The sequence below is a fragment of the Triticum urartu genome, chromosome 2A (assembly GCF_056163025.1).
Source record: "Triticum urartu cultivar PI428250 chromosome 2A, HENAU_Tu73, whole genome shotgun sequence".
NCBI classification, from domain to species: Eukaryota; Viridiplantae; Streptophyta; class Magnoliopsida; order Poales; family Poaceae; genus Triticum; species Triticum urartu.
Window position 1 is genome coordinate 724,180,619 of NC_141874.1, and position 8,215 is coordinate 724,188,833.

General features: G+C 53.9%; 1 protein-coding gene and 1 pseudogene across 1 annotated transcript; both read right to left on the reverse strand.

Moving 5' to 3' along the window:
* Positions 1-226: 226 nt before the first annotated feature.
* LOC125534337 (uncharacterized) lies at positions 227-3,223 on the reverse strand. The gene is made up of 8 exons (XM_048697588.2): positions 2,821-3,223; positions 2,426-2,640; positions 2,142-2,332; positions 1,759-2,043; positions 1,607-1,665; positions 1,488-1,524; positions 1,309-1,380; positions 227-1,234 (listed from the first exon to the last, which is right to left on the reverse strand). The coding sequence occupies exons 1-8, from the start codon at positions 2,936-2,938 to the stop codon at positions 571-573; spliced, it is 1,641 nt and encodes a 546-aa protein (XP_048553545.2). The 5' UTR covers positions 2,939-3,223; the 3' UTR covers positions 227-570.
* A 634-nt stretch (positions 3,224-3,857) lies between these two features.
* On the reverse strand, positions 3,858-4,867 carry LOC147987184 (uncharacterized; annotated as a pseudogene).
* Positions 4,868-8,215: the final 3,348 nt, after the last annotated feature.

Here is an 8,215-nt window from a genome sequence, read left to right on the forward strand (position 1 = left end):
GTGTCAAACAAAACCTGGCATCCAATAGGTTTACAGAAGAAGATTGTCTTTTAAACGTGACCTAATTAAACGAATAACAATCTACTTCTAGACAAAAGCTTTAAGAAGGGATCATTATACTTTGTGTCAATGTTGACGTGTTCACCTTTAGCAAATGCACAATGTTTGCATGCTGACGTTGACTGATTAGTCGGAAAGGAAAGATCGTGGGTTTTCACCCTAAATATACACAAACTTATGATATCCATCACTGTTAGCAGCCTTTATACCGACTGATAATGTATCGCTAGGCGGATCGTGGTGCTGAAAAAGATCACATCATCACAACACTTGGTTTCACTCTGTTTTTCCTTGTGATAATGAAAAGATACGTAAGCTTTGGGTATTCGCGAAAGCAACCATACTTCAATTTTCCATCATACACGATCCATATATGTACACAGCTGCAATCAGATCGATGAGTCGTCGTGCACGTACGTAGCAGCGGCCAGGCGTACGGTTAGGAGAATATCGATCCGACGAGGATTCGGTGCCACCTCCGCTCGATCGGGGGCCGTCGTCGGATCACAATCACTCCTGCTTGCCGCGAAGGCTGCGCTGCCTGGTGTGCACCATCCAGCAGACGATGGAGACCATGACGGAGGCGGATACGAGGATGAGGCCGTGGTAGACGGTCTTGCTGAAATACCGGAGGCCGGGGCAGTTGTTGACGCTGATGGAGGTGAAGGTCTCCCGGACGAAGGTGCAGTCCTGGAGGTTCATCAGGAACGGCCCGTACTCGTACAGCCCCATGCTGATGCTCGCCGCCGCCGTCATCTGGTTGTAGGCCGCCGGCGTGACCCGCCCCACCGTCGTGCACACCTCCTTCCCGGCGGGGCCCTTGGCCTGGCACTGGAACCGCTTCCACTCCCCCGGCGCCGTCTTGAAGTCGACCTCGCCGGAGGCGCACTCGCGGGGGCTCATGTCCGTCTTGAAGGGGTTGCAGAGCACCGGCATCTTGGGCCCCGACTGGTTGAAGTAGAGCGGCTGCAGCCCCGGCGGGAAGTCCCGGTTGGAGATGTTGACGATGACGTTGTTGACGAGCGCCACCAGCTGCGCCGTCACCTCCTCGCTCCGGTGCATGGACTCGTTCGCCGTCCCCACGTCCACGCAGGGGAGGATGTCGTCCAGCGCCGTGTGGTCCTGTGGGTGCGTCACCCACTCGTCCATGGCGACGCACGTGTCCCCCACCACGCTGCACGTACACATGCATGTCTCCGTCGGTGAGTGCCTGAACCTCAACACGTCCAGAAACTTTGGTTTGCTTACTTGTGCAGGAGGACGAAGCCGCCGGCCATCATGAGGGTGAAGGTGACGAGTACCCATCCGGCGATCACCAGCCTGCACCGCATGCAGATACGATCATATCACATCATTCACACCGGAGTTTGGTGGAGAAAACACGCAGCTAGCATGGACAGAGTTTGATTGAACGGAACTGCACTTACAGGGCGACAAAACACTGCAGCCCCAACACGGAGAATACTGCAAATTTGGCGTCAAGAACAGCAAGTAATTCAGTATGTGTAGCAAGTAAACCACAACAAGATGGTATGTTGATGCTTACTGAGTCCGAGTATGGCAAGGACAAGCATGATACTTCCAACATCCATCAGGGCTACCTGCCTACAAGAAGCAGAAAGAAAGAAATTCAGTTTCGGGCGGCTAGACGTACGCGCGGGGGACGAAATTCAGAAGAGAAATGCAATGCATGCTCACATCAGGTCCACCACGTTCTTGATCTTGTCGGAGTTGAGCACGATGCGGGCGGAGAACTCGTTGGCGGAGGAGTTGAGCTTCTCCTCGACGACGTCGATCTTGCGCTGGACCTCGACGGGGAGGAAGATCTGGTCCACCCCGATGTTCTTGGCGGCGGCCAGGCTCCCCGCGAAGTTCCTCAGGTTGTCCACCGTCAGGTTGCCCTGCCCCACCACGTAGTCCACCGTGTCGATCGTGCTGGTGTGGAACGCCATCTGCCCGATGTTCAGCAGCAGACACCCCACGCTGAAATCAAACAATCACCAGACAGATGATTACACGGCGATCATTAGCATTCGATCACAGGGATATATACTGAACCGGTGACCGGACGGACGGATTACATGGTGGCGATGGTGAGGATGACGAGGAGGATGAGGGAGGCGTTGAAGGAAGCGGGCGAGTAGTCGTCGCTCCGGTCCCGGCAGAAGCAGCAGCAGCACCAGCAGCAGGAGATGACGAGCATGACGACCCCGAAGCCGACGAACCAGACGAGGGCGAGAAAGAAGAGCGGGACGCCGGTGTAGCCCACGGACTGCATGCGCGCGTGGAAATGCAACACAACACGCACGATGAGAAGCGCCACATGGACGAAATGCGGAAATGTGGGGTGGTTTTCCGTGCGTACAGCCCAGTAATGCATCTCGCTGATGTTCCACCCGCCGCCGTACACTGTGTTGTTCGCGCTGGGGTCGTTCCGGCGGGTCCTCTTCGCCGCCAGCACGAGCGAGTTGTTCGCCGGCGACGGTGGTGTCTCCTCCGCCGATCTCCTCCATGGCGATGAGCCCACCGGCACCAGTGCATTTTCTGCAGTGACAATTGGCTCAAGGTGAATCTCGCGACCTGCACAAACCAAACCAAATCGAATTAATTAGAAGAACACAGATTGATCAATTAAGCTTGACGAATTGGCAGCCGTGCACACGCGAGGCCGAACAATTAGGGCATGCATGCAGAGACGATATATTGGCGACGTACGCCCTCGCCGAGCAAAGCAAGAGGGAGATGAACAGCGGGGTAAACCTGGCATGGCGCGCCTCCCTTCCAAACTAGCATCCGAAGCCGAGGTATTGGCGACGAGGATCAAGAGCAGAGCGACGGAGGCGACGCCGACCGACGACGCGGCGGCGGCCAACGCCATGCCCTTCCGGGCGGTGACAACGCGTACAGGCGTTTTATCCCGGTCGATCAGCTCGGACGCGGATCCGATTCGACGGGGCGGAACCTTGACGGGGCGGAGACTGGGCGGTCGAGCGAGCTCCGTGGCGAGCCTTTGCTTGCTAGCTCCCTCAGATTTGACCAGAAGAAGTCACATCGTGCCGGCCATCCGCGATAATCGTCCTTCTCGATCCCCCCTTTGCCCCTCTTTCTCTATCTGCTGCGCCACGTTGTTGGGGAGCTGGGTAATGGCGGAAGGGCGGAGGCGGAGGCTCCTGGCCTGCTGTTTGCGCCCGCCAAAACAGCCATGGCGCCAGAAATAGCAACACGACTTGTATCATGTGCGCTATGCAATGCATGGCCGCCTCGCTGGCCAGCGCATATGGCAACGGCAACATGGAAACGCATCTGTTTTCTAAGTTTTTGTAGGGGAAATCTGTTTTTTTAAGTTCTTTTTTACAAAGAAATATATTTAAACTTCTTAGTAACAGTTTTGCGAAATCAGCGTCAATTAATTTGGATCAGAGGGAGTAAAATTTTTAATTCATGAACATTTCCAAATCCATGATTGTTTTTCGAATTCACGATCATTTTAAAATTAACTATTTTTTAAAAATCCACGCCAAAATTTCCAAACTCATGAAGACGTTGGCCTCCCAGGAGGCGCTAAAAATCCCCCCCTGAGGCGCATCGGCGAAAACCATGTGTTGGGGCGTGATGCCCCCCCCCCCCCGTCGCGGCGCCCACGATTTATTTGAAAACCACAAACTAGACGCAAATTTATCCAAACTTCGGCGAGTTCATACATATTTAAAATATTTTACAAAAAAAAGAAAAAAATGGTACTCGCCGCGGCCTGCCGTCGCCCTCGCCGCTCCTCGCCGCCCGCCGCCCTTGAAGCTCTACATGCCGAGGAGCCTGTAGAACTGCGTGTAGTCGCCGCCGCCGCCGCCGTCGTCGTCGTCGCCTCCTCCGCGGCCGCCGTCCCTGCTGCACCCCTCCCCAGGTTGGCGCGGTGGGTTGGACGGTCCGGGGACGTCCTTGTCCTCGTCGATGTCGAGCATCATCACGCCATGCTCGTCCTCGCGCCCACGCTTGCGGGCGGCTGTCTCCTCCAGGGCTCGGCGCTGCCGGACCATCTCGTCACGGAGGTAGTCGTCCCGCGCCCACTTTAGGGCCTCCTCGTCGGAGAAGCCGCGCCGGACTATGGCCTCGTACTCCGCAGGGAGGCCGGGCTCCGCCTTCGGCCTGACGAGGACGAGGCGGCCAGAGGTGGGGGAGGAGTCGGCGATGCGGACGCCGGAGCTGCGGGTGCGGTGGCTGACCGGCGTGTCCTGGGGCTCCAGCTTAACGGGGCGGAGGCAGGGAGAGCCGGTCGAGCGGCCGAACGAGGAGGAGGACGCCCCCGGGTCCATGCGCCTCAGTGTCCACGAGCTCCCATGCCGACGGGAGAAGGATGGGGGGTGGGGTACTCGAGCCTGGGCGTGTTGCCGCCCTCGATGTACTCGAGGATGGCCTCCAGCGTGCAGCCGGGCAAGCCCCACCATCGGTGGCGGCCTTCGGAGTTGAGCCTTCCGGAGGGAACGACGCCGTTGGTGACCTCGAGCTGCTCGGCGTGGCGGCGGCGGAAGTAGGGCTCCCACAGCGGGCTGTCGGGGACGTACCGTGGGCCTTCCCTCGCCGCCTGCAGCAGAGAGGCGCGGATATGGGCGATCTCCGCATGCCGCGCCGCTCCGGTGGGCGGTGGGGGCACCGGGACCCCGCTGGCGCTGATCCTCCACGCCCCAGGCACCCGCAAGTTCGGCGGGACCGGGTACTCGGCTTCATAGACGAGCCGAGCTTCGTCCTCGTGGAGGTGGCGGCGACCGAAGCCGCTCGCCGCCGCGCTGTCGCCTGGGAAGCGCTCGGTCATTGTTGAATTGGAACGTCGATAGGAGAGGAAGGGACGGGGCGTCGGCGGTGGAGAGTCTGTGCGTCACCGGCGCGCTGGGGGCGGCTTATATAGGCGGAGGCGCCGCGCGTACGCGTGCCGCCGTGTTACGCGTGGCGGGCGAGGGACGCGCATGGTCTGGTCTTCACTGCGCCGCCCGTGAGGCGTCAATGGAGGAGGCTGACCGGCGCGGCAGCGCGCGGCAGCTTTGGCATTGATTCCCCGAGGGAACCGAGGCGATGAGGATGACGAAGCGGCGAGAAGAGCCGAGTCGCTGCCAAGGAGGGCCTGCCGACTTTCGCGCTAAAAATGATTCGACCGGCGTCCCCAAGCGCCCCCAGCGCGTCGGGTTCAGCCTGGGTCCGCCCACGCCAATTTGGGCCCGAGCCGGCGAAAAGAGGGCCTTTGAGGGCGCGACTGGGCCAATTTTTCGACGCCGGTGGCCGAAATATCGCCTGTGGGGCCTTATTGGGGGCACGGCTGGAGATGCTCTAAGAGGGGACATATCAAACCATATTGGGTGTCCTCGGACACTATGAGCATGTAAAAACACATGGGAGTCCTAGGGGTTCGAGACTTCAATTTTTTTAATATGACTCTTCTAGCTAGGCAAGCATGGAGAATACTAGAGAACCCAGAAGCCTTCTGTTCTAGAATTTTCTAAGCAGCTTTGAAGCAAATATGCCCTAGAGGCAATAATAAAGTTATTATTTATTTCCTTATTTCATGACAAATGTTTATTATTCATGCTAGAATTGTATTAACCGGAAACTTGATACATGTGTGAATACATAGACAAATAGAGTGTCACTAGTATGCCTCTACTTGACTAACTCGTCGATCAAAGATGGTTATGTTTCCTAGCCATAGACATGAGTTGTCATTTGATTAATGGGATCATATCATTAGGAGAATGATGTGATTGACTTGACCCATTCCGTCAGCTTAGCACGATGATCGTTTAGTTTGTTGCTATTGCTTTCTTCATGACTTATACATGTTCCTATGACTATGAGATTATGCAACTCCCGAATACCGAAGAAACACTTTGTGTGCTACCAAACATCACAACATAACTGGGTGATTATAAAGGTGCTCTACAGGTGTCTCCGAAGGTACTTGTTGAGTTGGCGTATTTCGAGATTAGGATTTGTCACTCCGATTGTCTGAGAGGTATCTCTGGGCCCACTCGGTAGTGCACATCACTATAAGCCTTGCAAGCATTGTAACTAATGAGTTAGTTGCGGGATGATGTATTACGGAACGAGTAAAGAGACTTGCCGGTAACGAGATTGAACTAGGTATTGAGATACTGATGATCGAATCTCGGGCAAGTAACATACCGATGACAAAGGGAACAACGTATATTGTTATGGGATCGACCGATAAAGATCTTTGTAGAATATGTAGGAGCCAATATGGGCATCCAGGTTCCGCTATTGGTTATTGACCAGAGAAGTGTCTCGGTCATGTCTACATAGTTCTCGAACCCGTAGGGTCTGCACGCTTAACGTTCGTTGACGAAACAGTATTTATGAGTTATGTATGTCGGTAACCGAATGTTGTTCGGAGTTCCGGATAAGATCACGGACATGACGAAGAACTCCGGAATGGTCCGGAAATAAAGTTTTATATATGAGATAAGTGTTTGGTCTCTGGAAGGGGTTCCGGATGTTTCCCGAAATGTTTGGGTACGTGAACACTTTATTTGGGCCAAAGGGAAAGCCCACAAGGTTTTTGGAAAGCACAAAGGAAGTTTTGCATAGTCCAGGGGCCAGACGCCCGGGTCCCTGGCGTCTGGGTCCAGACGCCGGGAACCCTGGCGTATGGCCGTGGAGTCCGAGAAGGACTCTTGCCTTTCGGGTGAAACCGACTTTGTGGAGGCTTTTACTCCAAGTTTCGACCCCAAGGCTCAACATATAAATATAGGGGTAGGGCTAGCACCCAAGACACATCAAGAAACACCAAGCCGTGTGCCGGCAACCCCGTCCCTTCTAGTTTATACTCCGTCATAGTTTTCGTAGTTCTTAGGCGAAGCCCTGCGAATATTGTTCTTCACCAACACCGTCACCACGCCGTCGTGCTGCCGAAACTCATCTACTACTTCGCCCCTCTTGCTGGATTAAGAAGGCGAGGACGTCATCGAGCTGAACGTGTGCTGAATGCGGAGGTGTCGTACGTTCGGTACTTGATCGGGACGGATCGTGAAGGTGTACGACTACATCAATCGCGTTGATAAATGCTTCCGCTTTTGGTCTACGAGGGTACGTAGACATACTATCCCCTCTCGTTGCTATGCATCACCATGATCTTGCGTCTGCATAGGAAAATTTTAAAATTACTACGTTCCCCAACAGTGGTATCAGAGCCAGGTTTTATGCATAGATGTTATATACACGAGTAGAACACAAGTGAGTTGTGGGCGATACAAGTCATACTGTTTACCAGCATGTCATACTTTGGTTCGGCGGTATTGTTGGATGAAGCGGCCCGGACCGACATTACGCGTACGCTTACGCGAGACTGGTTCTACCGACGTGCTTTGCACATAGGTGGCTGGCGGGTGTCAGTTTCTCCAACTTTAGTTGAACCAAGTGTGGCTACGCCCGGTCCTTGCGAAGGTTAAAATAGCACTAACATGACGAACTATCGTTGTGGTTTTGATGCGTAGGTAAGAACGGTTCTTGCTCAGCCCGTAGCAGCCATGTAAAACTTTCAACAACAAAGTAGAGGATGTCTAACTTGTTTTTGTAGGGCATATTGTGATGTGATATGGTCAGGACGTGATGCTATATTTTGTTGTATGAGATGATCATGTTTTGTAACCGAGTTATCGGCAACTGGCAGGAGCCATATGGTTGTCACTTTATTGTATGCAATGCAATCGCCTTGTAATTTCTTTACTTTATCACTAAGCGGTAGCGATAGTCGTAGAAGTAATTGTTGGCGAGACGACAACGATGCTACGATGGAGATCAAGGTGTCGCGCCGGTGACAATGGTGATCATGACGGTGCTTCCGAGATGGAGACCACAAGAACGAGATGAAGATGGCCATATCATATCATTTATATTGATTGCATGTGATGTTTATCCTTTATGCATCTTATTCTGCTTTGTTTGACGGTAGCATTATAAGATGATCTCTCACTAAATTTCAAGGTAAAAGTGTTCTCCCTGAGTATGCACCGTTGCCAAAGTTCGTCGTGCCGAGACACCACGTGATGATCGGGTGTGATAAGATCTATGTTTATCTACAACGGGTGCAAGCTAGTTTTGCACACGCAGAATACTCAGGTTAAACTTGACGAGCCTAGCATATGCAGATATG

Excerpts from the sequence above, each read along its gene's own strand:
- LOC125534337 (XM_048697588.2), bottom strand. The coding sequence starts at position 2,938 with ATGGCGTTGGCCGCCGCCGCGTCGTCGGTCGGCGTCGCCTCCGTCGCT. Across the intron at positions 2,333-2,425 it reads GCGAGATGCATTACTGGGCT|TCCGTGGGCTACACCGGCGT; the intron begins GTACGCACGGAA and ends GCGCGCATGCAG. Across the intron at positions 2,044-2,141 it reads ATCCTCACCATCGCCACCAT|CGTGGGGTGTCTGCTGCTGA; the intron begins GTAATCCGTCCG and ends GTTTGATTTCAG.